At 44.7% G+C, this 14,128-nt stretch overlaps 1 protein-coding gene across 1 annotated transcript; it reads right to left on the reverse strand.

The window, feature by feature from the left end:
* Positions 1-7,118: 7,118 nt before the first annotated feature.
* On the reverse strand, positions 7,119-9,740 carry irf2bp2b (interferon regulatory factor 2 binding protein 2b). Its single transcript, XM_074696191.1, has 2 exons — positions 8,676-9,740; positions 7,119-8,314 (listed from the first exon to the last, which is right to left on the reverse strand). The coding sequence occupies exons 1-2, from the start codon at positions 9,439-9,441 to the stop codon at positions 7,551-7,553; spliced, it is 1,530 nt and encodes a 509-aa protein (XP_074552292.1). The 5' UTR covers positions 9,442-9,740; the 3' UTR covers positions 7,119-7,550.
* Positions 9,741-14,128: the final 4,388 nt, after the last annotated feature.

Here is a 14,128-nt window from a genome sequence, read left to right on the forward strand (position 1 = left end):
GTGTGTGTGTGTGTGTGTGTGTGTGTGTGTGTGTGTATGGATAAACAGGGGCTCTAAAGCCTGGGGGCAGATTTGTGAAAGTGCTGACGTGGCGGGGGCCGAGCATTGTGCGACCACGGCGTGTATCTGCTGCTCGGGGTCGGTTTTCACGCCTGACCTTTTGAACAGCATTTGGATCTGGACACACTCCAGATGAAGAGCCCCCACCCCCACCCCCACCTGTACAACCCGCGAGTCCTTTGGACTAAATGACCCCCCCCCCAGCACATGGTAAACATACACTCACCCTGCCCCGGGTAGAAACCCTGGAGCTAGCACAGCAGAGCAGGGTGGTGTGTGTGTGGGGGTGTGTGTGTGTGGGGGTGTGTGTGTGTGTGTGTGGGTGTGTGTGTGTGTGGGGGGGGATGTGTGTTAGCACTTGTTGCTAACGAGTGTTGGCCACGTAGTGAAAGACACTGAACAGCCAGCGACAGCAGCTCCTCTAGATGTTTAAACATCAGGGCCTGTGTCCACTGTGGGCAGTTTCTGTGCTGTCTCCATGGCAACCATCTCCCTATGACATCACGCCTCATATTAAGTTTAGTTAGACATCTTTTACTGGACTGAGACTCTTGAGATGTTGCCGTGCAGTGAAAATACGGTGAACAGTCGTTAGCGATATTTTAAATAACCCATATTTCATAGCTCACCAGCTAGCATTAGCATTTAGCCTCTTCTTCCTTTAAAAAATATAGATTTACAAACAGAAAGGGACAGCGTCACATTGTTCAACTGATGACTCTGTTAATAATAATGTTAATGATGAGATGGAACGGTTCTGAAAACCGAGAGTTTGGATCTTATCACGGGTTTTGGTTCGGTGCAGTTCAGCGTAACATCCCAGAATACCAAACATCCCAATAATCTACTGTTAACATTTTTTTTAAATCATTTATATCAGGTGTATTTATGTTAAATTGCATTGTACTATCGTCACTAATTTCACTTATTTCACTAATGTCGCTAATGTTGCTAATGTTGCTAATGTTGCTAATGTTGCTATTTCTTCTGTTGATTCTTATTTTTTCTATGTCTATCCCATAACAGCTATCACTTCCATCCAAATCCATGGGGATTTTTTTTTACATTTACGTTAAACTTTTTCTTTAAACAAAGCAAATCTGAAGCATACTGAGAGATGCTAATGGTCACGGCTAACAAAAGTAGCAAAAAAAGTGTCACAGTGGACATATGTTCAAACTCAAGCTAAGGGTGCTCTGGTTTTAGGGAATGAATGCTAGTTTGGCTAGCCAAAATAAAACATTAGCATGAAGAAAAAACGGCTAACGCTGAAAGTTATTTTTTTTTACATTATGTGTGAAAAATGTTGTTACAATTTGGGAAACAGGAAGTACAAATCTGAGCTACGAGCAAAGTTCACGTTTCAGTCCCAGAGTGATTTTATTTAGCGTCTCTCGTCTTCTTCAGGTGGTTTTCAGCTCGTTCAGAGGGGAGTCAGCTGACCAGCGGTCAGAGGGGAGTCAGCTGACCAACGGTTGAAGACGGACTTTGATCAGATACGTTTCAGTGATTCCTCGAGCTCTGGTGTTTTCAACGTGTTGTTGCTCATTCGCTGTGTGTTTGTTGTTTTCTCAGACCAATCAGAGCCAGACATGTTTCCTCAGCCCTGTCCTTCACTCCAGACTCAGGAAAGAGGAGGAGGAGGAAGAGGAGGAGGAGGAGGAGGAGGAGGAGGAGGAGGAGGAGGGACAGCTGAACAAACACAGAGCGAGGATCAGGAGGGGGAGCAGCCCCGAGTTTTTCCCTGAGTGTGCCACGTAATGTGAGCGAACCCGTTCCTCTCTGGGGTCCTCTGGGTGTCGAGTTTCGGTGACAGATGAAAAGAAAGGAGCTGTCTCGGCTGGAATCTGAAGCTGACCTCCTCACGCCAAAGCCGGCCTGAGCGAGAGAGGGCGGAGGTCTGGATCTGGTTTGAATCTGCCGTCTGATTGGCTGGCAGACTTCAAAAGGAGCAGCAGACCGAGGCCCTGACCGTCAGAGGGTTTCTGCCGTTTGTTTAAAGGAATGTGAGCGTTTATTCTGGGAGCAGAGCTCATTCTCTGAGCGGGAGAAATATTTCAGAGCTGGTCTCTGGAAAGTTCAGTGTTGTGACTTCACTGAAAAACGGTCGAGTCCTGCCTCAACATTTTTCTCCTCCAAAAACATCTAAAAACATGAGGAAGGTTTGAATCCTGAGAGAGGATTTCAGACTCTTGCCAGTCCCCAGTTTTTGTTTTGTGACATTTATAATCTTGTCTGCTTCCGGCGGGTTAGCTCACTTTAGCATTCTTAGCTGGGAGGTACAGCTACGGTGGCCCTAAAGGTCAACTGTAAAAATAGTTTATGTCCACCAAAAATCGCAACACTGAGCGCTTGGCACATCTCATTAAATATAGAGAGGGTTTCAAAAAGTAGAAAAAATAAAGAAAAATTCACAAACCTCAAAAATATTACCTCAACCAAAAAATTTAACAGAACTCAAAAATATTATTTAAATTTAAAACTCTTTTATGAAATTTGAGAATATTACGCAAAATCACCGGGAAAAAAAATCACAAGGAGTTTTTGCCAGGTAGTGAAACTAAGTCGAGCAACCGTTAGCCATGTTTTGAGTGACATATATTTCTTAGCTCCCCAGCTAGCGTTAGCATTTAGCCACTTAAGTAAGCGTCAAACTATTCCACAATTCTTGAGCCAAGAACCAGCGATCCATGGTTTGTGTAAAACTTTTCCTTGACTGAAAGAAAATATCAAGCCAATACAGAACTAACACAACTAACGAAGAAATTCAAAAACTTTCACTAAAAACCAGAAGTTTTCATGAAATAAAATGATTTTAAAAAAGCAAAAATAATCTGAAACTGGCTATTTGACTAAGGCAAATTACTCAGATATAACTTCAAGAAAGGAAAATCTTTTTTTTTCATTTTGAGGTTTTTGAATTTTTTTAATGTAACTATTTTAATTTTCGTAATTATATTTTTGAATTTCATAAAATGTTTAGATTTAAAAAAAATTTTCTATGCTTGCATCCTACAATCTGTGATCCGTGCCATTTTTTTTTTACATCTTTGCGAAACTTTTCCGTAAAACAAAGCAAATATAAAGCCTACAAAAAGATTTAAATGGTCACGCTGAACAAAGAAGTGTAAAGAAATTAAGCAAAAACAGAAATTTTCATCACAAAAATTGTTTAAAAAATATATATATTTCATGCATCGAGGAAAGTTCTTTGCATAAAACAAAAAAATACGTAAGCAAAAGGAAAATATTTTTTTCATACTCATTTTTTTAAAATGTTTTTGAATGTAACACTTTACCTTCTGTAAAATATTTTTGCATTTTACAAAATTTGTTTAAGTTTTGTGAGATACTATTTTTGTCATACGTAACTTTTTTTGTGGTTGAAATATTTTGCCCGCTCAAAAAAAACATTGTTTAGCATAAATTGTTTGAATTTTATGATTTTTTTAGTTGTTTTTTTATTTTACTTTTTTATTTTAATTTGAATTTTTTATTTGATTTTAATTGTCTCACCTCATGGTATGTTTGTGTTTTTTTTTATTTCAGTCTTTTTTGTTTGCTTTATGAAATGTGTTTGTAGTGGTGATGATAGGTTTGTGCATTTGACCACAGGGGGCGCTGTCATAGATCCTCTCCTTGCAACCCCCTCACCTGTTCAGGTGTAGTGATACTTAGAGGAGTCTCTGTAACCGAGCTGTCTCTGGACCTGGTTTATCCCCTGAGCTGTTTCCTGTAAACAGAATGACGTTCCCTGATCCAGCGCCACCTTCCTCTCGCTGACACTCTTCATGTTTCTGTGTTTTTATGAGGAAAAGGGTTTTTTTTATACGTCTGCTCCTGTTTGGACAGCACAGCCATTCAAACAAACCCAGAGCAGAGAAAAAAGAAAAACTGTATTTGTGTTCTGCTAAGTTTGGTCGATGCCCTCTGAATCAGTTCCTGGAAACCAGGGAGAGAAACTCTGTCAGCGATCCAACCTCAGATCTAATCTTAGGCTCCACGTGGTTTTAAAGAGGCTCAAAAACTGAGCAGAAAACCTGTTCAGGGCTTTTATTGTTGAGGAGAGTTTTATATAACCGCAGCAGAGGTCACACGGTAACGGCGTTAACGATAAGTCGAGAAAAGTGAGTCCGACGGGGAACAAGTTCTGCTGAGTGTGCAGGTTTAAACTTAGAGATCTGTGGACCAGGGTCTGTGGACCAGCGTCTGTGGACCAGCGAAGGGTTAAGGTTTCCTCCTGGCTGCGGCGCTGAATGGCGGCTGAAAGCGACAGGGGCCCCGGCATAAACACACACAGGCCCCATTCATCCGCTCGCTGTGTGATCAACCTTGAACAGTGGAAGGCGTGTTATTGCAGCAGAGGGGGAGGAGGGGGGAGGAGGGGGGACGGTGACTCAGGAATTCCACCGAGGATCACGTGACCTCTGAGCAAGGCATTTATATCCTCCCTCTCCCCCTTTAGGCTGAGGCCGACCTTCTCCTGCTTCATTTTTCCTCCTGGAGGATGAAAGCAGCCGAACGTGGCGATGAGCTAACGAGAGCACACTCTGACGGGCAGAACATCAGCCAAACACTGTCCTCACCCTGAGCCTTAAATATTCAGACGGTTTTAAACCAGCGCAACCCACTCACACAACAACAAACAGCAGTCTTTTTTTTTTTTTTTTTTTTTGCTCAAATTGTTCAGTCTTGATCAAAAACATCAAATATTCAGTTTTTGTTTTTATTATAACCCTTTAAATTCCCATTTGATCACACGGTGTCACTGTTTTTATCTTTAAAAAATGGGGTGAATTAACAAATCTTTCTAAGCACGTATATATTTGGTATTTTTGGACAGGAAGATGACTGAAAGTTTTAAGGGGAAAGAAGAAGAAAAAATTTCTCTTGTTGTTTGTTTTTATGACAGCTTTTGGAGGAGGACACTTTTCCCTTCTGAAGCCATGAAAGGGTTAACCCCCAGGGGGGGGTCAATTTTTGGCCGTGATGCTACTCCACATGACGTGATAATTTTATGACCTTTTGAGGACATTAGAGGACAATAATTTCTCCTTTAAAAAACATCACAGATTATTATTTTTATACTGTTTTTGCTCAAATATGTCAACCAACTTGAGTCCTAATTAAAAATATAGAATATTCAATCATTATTATTATTTAAACATTTACATGCCCATATGGATACATGATGTCACCGTTTTTATGAAAAAAGCTCATTAAATGAGTTTATTTTTGATAGAATTAACATTGGAGGGCTAAAATTGATTTGGATGATTTTTTGCGGAAAGGGTCAGAAATCGAGAATCTGATTCTGCAAAAAAAAACATATTATTTTTTTTTTTTCTATTATCAATAATCTTATCGATGTTGAAGCCTGATCTCAAAGAAACATCCCCAGCTCTCCAACATTAATTACTTGATAAAATAATTTATTCTATGTTTTTATTCTTAAAAAAAATGGTGACATCATGAATACACATGGGCAATAAAAGGGTTAAAATAAAGGAAATATTTAAATGTTTGGTGTTTTTGATCAGGACTGAAGTTAAATGAAGAAATTGAGCAAAAAAAAAATCTGTTGTGCTTTCATAGCAAAAGGACATTTTTTTCCTTTGATGGGTTGTAAATCAAGAATCTGACCCTGTAAAAAAAAAAAAAAAGATAATGATGCATCAAATTAATTTACAGTGCTAAACGTATGTAAAGTTAAGCTTGCTGTTTGAAAATCTCCAGTCCTCCAACTTTTAATATGGGAAAAACTCATTTTTCAAAATAAGAGTGACATCATGTAATCAGTCACTTAAGGGTTAAAATAATAAAAATAATTGAACAGTTGGAAATTTGATCAGGACTTAAGTAAAATGAACAATATAAACAAAATCAGAAAAAAAATAATGTGTTTTTTTTTTTACTTCTGATGTCCTCAAAAGGTCGTGAATTAAAGCGACACATGGAGGTTTAAGCCACTGGACCCTGATAGTTAAAAACAGAACCCAGGAGTTGCTGGTCTACCCTGACAGTTTGTGGGTCAGGTGCTCTGAGTGTTTTTGCTGTGCACTGAACACTAAAGGTAAAAGTTTCCCTTGTTGCATTGCTTCAAAGTTGCTGTAGACCAGCAACTCCCAGGTCCTCCCTCTGCAGGGTTCAGGCTGAAATGATGAAAGTCAGGTCCAGTTATTTAATCCAGGCCTCATGTCTGCGTGGGTTAGCGTGTTTGGCTGCAGCGCTGCAGGGGACTTCATAAAGGTTTTGTTTCATTTTTAAATTCAGGTCTGAACCATCTCTAAAATCAGAATCTGGGTTTTTAAAAACAGGACTCCACTGTGACGACCCGAGCAGAACCAGAGCTAAATGGGTCACAAACCTTCTGTTTGGTAAGAGAGCGTGAGAGCAGGGGAAATGAAAAAAATAAACAAGATTTAAAGCTCATCCAAATCCCCTCAGACAGCAGCCATTTTGTCTGATGAAGCAGCTTTGTTGTGGAGCAGGATCCAGCCCCCCCTCCTCCTGGGGGGACCAAACCGAGCCCGGAGGCGTCTGTGTCATCCCGTCAGCGTGACGGAGCCAGTTCTGTGCAGAAATTTAGTGACGAGGAGCTCTCAGCGCCGCAGAAACAACCCCGAGGGCCTGTGACCTCATGTCACCGGCAGGGCGTCAACAAGCAGCCGGATCTGATCCTGACGCCGCCAAGAGGAGAGGGGGGGGGGGTTAAACTCAACAGGAGGAGTGAGCCGAGGATCCAAACAAACAGGCCCAACAGGCTGGAACGAACCATCACAGAGAGCTCGTGACGCTTTCAGACGCCGCCGAGCGCGGACACTATTTCTAAACCCTGGTTATCTCCAAACGCTGGCAGGACACGCGGCTCGGCGAGGAGCGACCTCGGCCCGCCTACGTGTGATTTACTGTACAAAACGTTTATGCAACACGCTCCTCCTCCCCCCTCCCTCCCTCCTGTCCTCCCACTCTTCCCTGGAAGCCAGTTGGTTCCTGTTGGGAGGTGTTGCATCATGACTGAATCACACACACACACACACACACACACACACACACACTCACACACACACACACACTGCACGGGTTATTACAAGGTCTGAAACTGTATTTGGCAACTTTTCCTTAAACAAGTGCATACATGTACAGCTAGAAGCATTTCTGACTTTTTTTAAGCTTTTTTTTCTCCAAGTGCTCAGATTAGTCACATTCTATGTTTGTCAGTCTCCAGACCTAGAGTACACAGAGAGACCGAGGGGAGACGGCGTGAGGGGGCGGGGCTATGACGCGTACATACCTTTACCTTCAAATTATAGAAACACAGAGTCATGAAAAAGAGAAATCAAAAAATGATACAGCCATGTTTACTTCACTTCCCTTCTGTCCAATATGTACATGTCCGCTGGTTGCCCGGCGACGGCCGTGAGTGTTTTTGTCCTGCTGCTGTTGCCGTAGTCGGGTTACAAAAGGAAAAAGTTCCAGCTGGTGTTTGTTTACGGGTCCCTCTCCTTTTTGACCTTTATGTCCCCGGCCAAGATGGTGGCTATTTCCCCCTGCATGAAGGCCCAGGGCACGTTGGAGCCCACCAGCGGGCACCGCTCCCCGCTGGGACAGTACACCTCGCCGGTGGCGCCCTGCTGCTTGATGCTCTCCCTGGAGCACGGGAAGCAGAACTTGTGCGACGGCACAGACGGGCACTGAACGAAGTGCGTGTCCTCTAGCCGCTCGCGGCACAGAGTGCAGCAGAGCGGCACGCTGCCGGGAGGCACCGAAGAGTCTGGAATGCTCTGCGCCGCCGCGTGGGGGTCCATGCTGCCCGGCGCGTGGAGAGTGGAGGTGTTGGCGCTCACCGGGCCGTCCCTCCCCGCTAGCCGCCGCTGAGAGGCTGAGGACGGCGACAGGGGGCTGCCACTGTTCCGTCGAGCCCCCGCCGATGTGGTGGTGGAGTGTACCTGCCCCGCGTCCTTAGGTGAGCCCGTGCTGCCTGCGTTGTCAGTGGCGAGGATGAGCGCCGCCATCGGGGACTGGCCATTCTGTGCGGTGGCGGCCTCAGGGGGCGTGGTGCGGGAGTGAGGGGAGATGGTGGAAGGGGGGGCGGCCATGAAACCAGGCAGGGCCGCGGGGGGCATCTTCAGGACCTCAGAGGGGGACGGGAGCCAGGGCTGACCCTCGCCGCCGTTCATCTTTGGGGCGCTTCCCTCGCCATCAGGCTCCGGGGAGGCCTTCCTCTTCATGCTGCGTGGGTGCTTCCCCCTGTCTGAGCAGAGGAAGAGGATGAGTTAACACACACATACAACATACACACAAATAACACACTCACACACACACACAGCTCTGAGCACAGTAAAACATAGGAAACTTCACACACACACACACACACACACACACACACACACACACACACACACACACACACACCCTGAGAATGAGGCTTTGTTTATGTTGCTGCTCGCTGCCAGCCCTCCGCGTGCACAGAGGTGAGCGGGTCCGTGTCAGCGCGTGGCCTCACCCCGCGTGTCTGCTGGAAACACGTCAGCAGGGGCTCGCGCGCTGACACACTTCGCCGTGCCTGATAAAGTGTGCTGATTCAGCACGTCCCGTATCAAAAAGCGCCTCACCTGTCTTTGAGGAAGTGGCGCTCGTGTCGTATCCCATCACGCGCTGCATGGCCGCGTGCTCCTTCTTAAACCTGGAATCGAACGTGTGCAGCGCCATCAGGTCCCTCACCGTTTTACCTTTGCCCATCCAGTCCTTGTGGCTGTCCATGTCAGACAGGCTGTCCGGCCTGTGCTTGTCTTTCAGGTCCTCGGGACGCTTACCGTGATCCCCGGGGCCCGGTGCAGACAGAACCCCGGGCAGACCCATCTGCGTGGGGCGGCCGTTCAGCGGGTGTACGGTGGGAATGCCGCCGTTCACCAGCGGCACCAGGCTGGGAGGAACCGTGCTAGTCCTGCGGGGGTTGGGGCTCTGACGGTTCAGCTCAGGCGGCTCGTCTGGTTTTGGAAATCCGTTCGGCATGGGGAGGCCGTTCGCCGTCCTGCCCCCCTGGTACTCCGGTCCCAGCCGGGGCGGCCGGTCAGACAGCGGGTAGCGGTCCAGAGGCTGCGGCGGACGGGAGCCCGGCTCTCCAGCCGAGTGGTTCATGTCCTTCCCGGCGTGCTGGGGCTTCCCCGGGCCCGGAGAGCGGCCGTCCTGGAAGCCGTGTGCCCTCTTTAGCTGCCGGGCCGTCTCAATAACAAACTCAATCCGGTCGGCCCCCTCGTAGTTGACACATCCACGGCAAACAGCCTCGGTAAAATCCCAGATCATCGCCCACGGCATGCGGGGCAGGTCGCACAGATAGCAGGACTGCCTCCTCGAGGCAGCAACCGCCGCGGAGGACATGTTGAAACCCCAAAAGCAAAATTAATCTCTCCAAAATGTCCGTTGGTGTCTTTCCTTCGCCGTGAGGAGGAAAAAAACAGGAATCAGAGGCGGGAAGTGTGAGTATTATCCCTCAGAAAGCGGCAGAGTCGCACCGAGTGCAGCTCATCGTAGCTCTGTTCGTTTCCTCGGCGCGCCTCCGTCTGAAGCTCGCGCTTACAATTCAGCTCGAGCTCTCAATGTAGGGCTGTGACGTCAGCGCCGACACTCGGCTCGTGCTCCGGGGCTCTATTTACTGGATTCTTCGACGACCCCTCAGGCGCATGCTCGCTGAGTCGCTATCTTTATCTGGAGAGCTTACTCTCAAAGACTGTCTATGTCTGAGAAGAGCCTTCACTCTGTGCTAATTTCAGCACATACTTCTCGGCCTCTTCAAGATTTCTTTTAAGCATTTTATTTAATATTTTTTTAAAGAAAAACAAGGACAGAAAATACATCAAAGAAGAACAAGACACAACAATCAATTCATGACATGTTGAGATAAAAATAGGTCCATTGAACACAACTTTTTTAAACATATAAAACTAGATTGAATTTGTTAACAGTTCATTTTTAACAGACATGGAAAGGGCCTTTCTAATTCATTCAAAAAACAACCCCCCCCCCCCCCCCCCCCCCCCAAAAAAAAAGAAAGAAAAGAAAAGAAAAAAGAACATTTATCCACGAGAGACATAGAGAAAATGCACTTAAACTTCAAGAAATATAAAAAATGAATTTTCAAGACGGAAAACTAATAATTTTGAAAGTGTAAAGTTGTAGATTGTCTTATATCTATTGTAATTTCTTATTTTAGCCTGTTAACAGTTTGCACTGTTATGATGCTAGAGACAAGTTAAAAATATTGTTTTAGAAGATGAAATCAGAAATTACCAATAGACCAATTTACACTTTCTGTCATCAAAAATGTGTTTGTGCATTTTTGCAGCGGCAGTAGCATTTAGCTCTGTTCTTTCTGACCAGTTTTTGTCCTTAAACTCTTAATTAAAGCTGTAAGCAACATTAAAATATCTGCTTGTTCTGTGATCACTGTTGATACTACACCATGGAGTTAACTTCTGTCCAGGTTTGACTGTTACAGAGCTACAGGTGTTTTGGAGCAAAGAGTGACCGTGCTAACTGGTGACTCTCAGCTGAACGTGTCAGTTGTGGTCAGCTGAGAGTCACCAGTTAACAGGGTCATACTTTACACTGAAACTCCAGCGATGGCTGTGCATGTCGTAAAATGTGTCTTCTTTATCCAACCTCAGGTAACCTGGTTTGACTGCTAATAAAAAAAATAATCGCTGATTTATCCAAATCTGTTTTTTACTTTGTGATTTTAATTTAAAAGTTGGGTTTGAGCTGGTTATGACCAAATATGGACCCATTATGGAAGATAAAAATAACAAACCCATAATTTAACAGAAACAGATTTTATGTTCAAAGTGAAACTACCATATGTTATCAAACTATTAACCATTCTTATTTGTAAGCTAACATTAATGCTATAACAGGTGTTTAAATGATCAGTCTAGCTCAAATTCTTATGTCATAAGTGCTTTAAATGGGAAAAAAATATAAGCTGAGTATCACTACTAAATCAGTTTGGAAAAAAAAAATGTAAACAAGTGAAGACAAAGATGAGAAACCAAACAGAATCACACATTAAATTTCAGTTTGGTCTGGCGTTTAAATTGCTAAAAAAAAACTCCATCCCAGAAAGTAACGTCCTGTTTACGTCCTGAGTGTTTAAGACACAAGTATTTATCTGCCTTATGATCCAATCACTGTCCTTGGAATTTGAGGCAGAGTGAGAGCTCTTCTCACTCCGTGCCCCTCTCTGCTCTCGGTGAACCAAAGCGCTTTTATAAATACCAGAACCCTGAGCGGAGGGTTCAGCTGACACACACCTATTAAAGAGTTTCACCAGCTGTGTGACCACACACTGTATCCTCACACACCTCCAGCTCTTTTCTACATTTTCTCTATTTCGTATTTGCACCTTTAATTATACTATCCCAGAAAACTAAACCTCTGTTGAGACAAAATAAAGTAAAATAAAAAATCTGCATGGTGTTAGAGTTACAGTTAGCCCTGATGCCAACACAAACATGTCAGGATAAGAGCAGTAAATCTTTGGAGCCCGTTCAGCCTGCAGGGCCCGGTTTCTGCTTCAATCCATCTGTTGAATTCCAGTCCCTGTGCCAGGCACCCGTGACGTCACAGAGCGAACAGCCAATCACAGAATTCAGGCGCTGTTACCAGGCAAACTGTAGCTCTGCCGGCCTCCATTCACTGCTGAGCTAAGCTGACTGTACTCACAGGAGGGACGGAGAGCTGGGGAAACAGAGCAGACCTCCAGGTCCCTGAATCTGGATCTCCCTGAACCCTGGACCAGTTAGAAACAGAGCACAACCAGAACTACAGAGAAATAACTTAGCGGCTTGGTTTTCTGCCACATGAAAACAAATGAGGTGTTAATTATTAATTCATACATATCCTGTGAGAGTTTATCACATATCATGGATTGTTCTGACGGTAAGGAGAGCAGGAAGGGTCAAACCTGTCAGGGAGTGAAACCAGGGGTTCAGCTGTGTTTGTGGTGTCTGGCAGGCAGTGACTCAGCAGCATCGTCTCTTACTCACTTCTGTTTCTGCTCAGAGACCCGTCTGCGCTCGTCCCTGTGCTTTCAGGCCTCACGGCGTCATGACACGGCCTGCCTTGCACTCAGCTGATGGAAAAAAAAAGAAAGAAAGAAAGAAAGGAGGAGGAGTGAAGGAGGAGGAGGATGTTTTCCTTCTGCTGTGGCGGCGGGCTTGGCGGCTGCAGGCAAATGTGCCGGAGCAGAGCGTGTTTGCATCCTGGAAAGAGTTTACACATGAGCTGAGTTTAGTCAAATCTGCAGCGAGGGAGGAAGAAAAACAGAGGTGAAGGGTTATGTAACACAACTGCTCCTGGGTTTCTATTTAAACTAGAGCAGGAGTTTTAAAGTGTAAGGCTGTGAGCCTCTCCTCAGAGGACAGGAAGTCACCTGGGCCTCCCTGTCCACTCTGGGTTAGGGTCAGGGTTAGCTAACACAAGCTAACCTTAACCCCCACAAAATTTTGGTGTTCTCTTGACAGGTGTATTTGGCCATATGTCTGTTGGCTGAGTTTATATGTTCACGCGTGCCTTTGTGATGAGCACACCCTGTGAAGCAGACAGAGAGTCAGGAAAAATAATGTCCCAACCACACCACACAGGCCATCATAATTTCTGCTCTAACTGCTGAGTTCAGACAATTTCTCTTTTTCTGTAAACATTTAATTCATCCGTCATAACATTTTAACAGTTTTTAACCAACAAGAGGATCAGCCCTTTTAAACTGTTGAATGGTGTAACCACAGAATCAGGATAAGTATCAAATCACTTACCTAGAAGTTATATGAGTTTATTGTTTGACAATTTATTAGCTATGAAATACCATCTCAAAGTGTGTTGAAAACATTTCATTTCTAAACTTGATAACAAGGTTTTGTTGTACTGAGAGAGTCAGCGTGCTGTAAACATCAATGTTTTCTCTCTATTCTTGGGTCAGTTGGTTTAAAATCATTTTAAATGTCATTTTTTTACAGTGTAGTAAACTGATTAAACTATATTCAGAGGAACTTTTTGGCACAATAAAAGATTTGAAACACTGGTTACTTTGATTGACATTTATCTGTTAGACATCGTTCACCCCAGCAAAGCAGAATAGGCTCTGAAGATTTACACGAAGGGCAGTCTCCAAATGTTACATAGTTTAAGAAAAATAATAATAATAAATAGAATGAGATCAAAGGAATAAAATGAGATCAAAGGAATATAATTTTTGTTGGACGGTTTGAAGTTGAGCATTCGACTCAGACATTTTTTCTGAAATCTTTCCAGATCCTTCTCCACTACCTTGTTGTGATGGTAGAAACCATCCTGGCTGCTGTTAGTCTCAGTCTGTCTCTTAACAGTGAACAGATTTACACCCCCCCTCCTCCTCAATAATCCCCTGATCAGCTGACTGAAGCCTCCCACGGCGTGGAGACGAAGGGGGGAATCCTTCATGTGATTTCACTTCTCGAATGGAAACAAAAACACGAACTGACAGCAGAGACGACATTTCCCACATCAGTCATTCAGCTCTTTAAACACACACACTCTCTGTACATGCTGTATCTGCAGGAATGGAAACACAGAGTTGAAGGATGTTTGATCAACAGGAAGGCGGAGTCACTGACTGCTACAGTCTGAAGGCCTGACTCTGTGGTTGTAGGGTATAGGACGCTGCGAGCGAACGGCGCCCTCAGCCCAGCTTTCTGCCTGATCAGCGCCTCCGTAAATAACCTCCCTCTGGGACGCTCACGGGAGATTTGCAGACTCGGCCTCGTGTCTTCGAGGGTCAACCCGGTCAGTTTATTCAGCTTAGCAGTTTCACATGAAGGAGGGGGGTGTGTCTGCTCTGCTCGATGGGAAACTAGTCCTCAGACCTCGCTGAAGGTCACAAAGAGGTCAAACTGGGAGGATTTGAACTTTTCTGGACCAGAAATCTTTCTTCTGATAAAGAATATGCTCTTTACATTAAGACGCTGTGCTAAGCCTGAAACCCAACGCTTGTTGACATCCACACGCAGCAGGACGCAGGAACTGGATCCTCCGT

This window comes from Halichoeres trimaculatus, unplaced genomic scaffold (genome assembly GCF_033239565.1).
Source record: "Halichoeres trimaculatus isolate MK-OKI-2021-1 unplaced genomic scaffold, fHalTri1.1 fHalTri1_scaffold_2, whole genome shotgun sequence".
NCBI classification, from domain to species: domain Eukaryota; kingdom Metazoa; phylum Chordata; class Actinopteri; order Labriformes; family Labridae; genus Halichoeres; species Halichoeres trimaculatus.

Bases quoted from the DNA above. Each gene is read 5' to 3' on its own strand.
- irf2bp2b (XM_074696191.1), bottom strand. From the start codon at position 9,441: ATGTCCTCCGCGGCGGTTGCTGCCTCGAGGAGGCAGTCCTGCTATCTG. The intron at 8,315-8,675 runs GTGAGGCGCTTT...TCCTCTGCTCAG, and splicing joins CGCCACTTCCTCAAAGACAG to ACAGGGGGAAGCACCCACGC.